The sequence below is a fragment of the Piliocolobus tephrosceles genome, unplaced genomic scaffold (genome assembly GCF_002776525.5).
Source record: "Piliocolobus tephrosceles isolate RC106 unplaced genomic scaffold, ASM277652v3 unscaffolded_29326, whole genome shotgun sequence".
Classification (NCBI taxonomy): domain Eukaryota; kingdom Metazoa; phylum Chordata; class Mammalia; order Primates; family Cercopithecidae; genus Piliocolobus; species Piliocolobus tephrosceles.
The window spans coordinates 1-1,080 of NW_022312450.1; the positions used below are offsets into that span (position 1 = coordinate 1).

The 1,080-nt window shown below is 62.9% G+C and overlaps 1 protein-coding gene across 1 annotated transcript; it reads right to left on the reverse strand.

Annotated features, from left to right (window-relative positions):
* Window positions 1–6: 6 nt before the first annotated feature.
* Window positions 7–948, reverse strand: LOC111531252 (golgin subfamily A member 8B-like; the record flags this gene model as incomplete). The annotated part of the gene is made up of 4 exons (XM_026451447.1): window positions 7–264; window positions 364–464; window positions 547–647; window positions 730–948. Coding segments are annotated over 4 exons (585 nt in total), but the record flags the coding sequence as incomplete, so codon positions are not given.
* Between the last annotated feature and the right edge of the window lie 132 nt (window positions 949–1,080).

The following is a 1,080-nucleotide window of genomic DNA, read 5'->3' on the forward strand; positions in this document are numbered from 1 at the left end:
GTGAGGCTCATCTCACAAAGATCTTTGGAGAGTTGGAGGCGGGGATCTGAGTGCAGCGCCAGCGCCCCCTGCTCCTGCCTGCCCGCCCCGCCTGAGGGCTCTACTCACCACCAGGCTTGTCGGTGGCCCCAAGCTCCTGGGGGGCTGGGGCTCCTGGACCGGGCTCATCAGCAGGGTTCTGGGAAGAGGCCAGGAGTTTGCTGTGCCCCTCACTGTAGTCACTGCAAGCCCCAACACCATCTCTTGAAGCTCCAGCTGCTTTACCTGGAGGGAGGGATGCTCAGCTGTCACGCCGCTGCCGGCGCCCACTCTCATGCCCACCCCACCGCACCCCCACCCCCGCAGAGATGTTGCACACGCTACCTTCATCTCCTCCCAGTCCTGGGCCAGCCTGATGATGTCCTCCTCCCCGCGCTGCATCTTTGACATTGCCTCCTGGTTCATTTATAAGGTGACGCATTTTCCTGTGGGAAGACAGGGCTCAGACGCTGGGGCCCCTCTGAGGGCCCTGCAGCTCCCCCTGCCGTGCCCTGGCCTCCCACTCACTGATGGCATCTTTCTCTCCAGTACCGGATGAATTGATCTTGTAGTTTCTCCACACGCTCCCTCAGGTCTGTCTGCTCCTCCAGGAGCTCCACAAGGCCGCTCTGGAGCCAAAATAATGGGGTCACATCTCGGTAGTGGCCTGTCCCACCCCTGCCCTTCTTGGCCCATGCCACACTCACTCACCTCCAGTTTCTCCATGACTTCCCACAGGCCCCGCCGGGTCTCCCCAATCACAGACTCGCCCCCAGTCCCTGGGGCTGGGACGGCTGCCTCCAGGTCCTCCTCGGCCGAGGCCACCGGGTGAGCCAGGCGCTGGCAGCACACCCCCTGCTCTGTCTCCTGCTCCCGTAACTGTGCCTCCTCCTCCTGGGCACTGGCTCCAGCGGAGTTGAAAAATGGCACCTGAGGGCAAGAGGTGAGCATTCTTGTAGGGGCGTACGCAGAAGAAACGGGGCAGAGAGGTGGAGCGCAGCCCCTTCCCTTGGGGCCTCAGAGAGTGCACCTGTTGGTCACAGGGGAAATGGGGTCTGACCC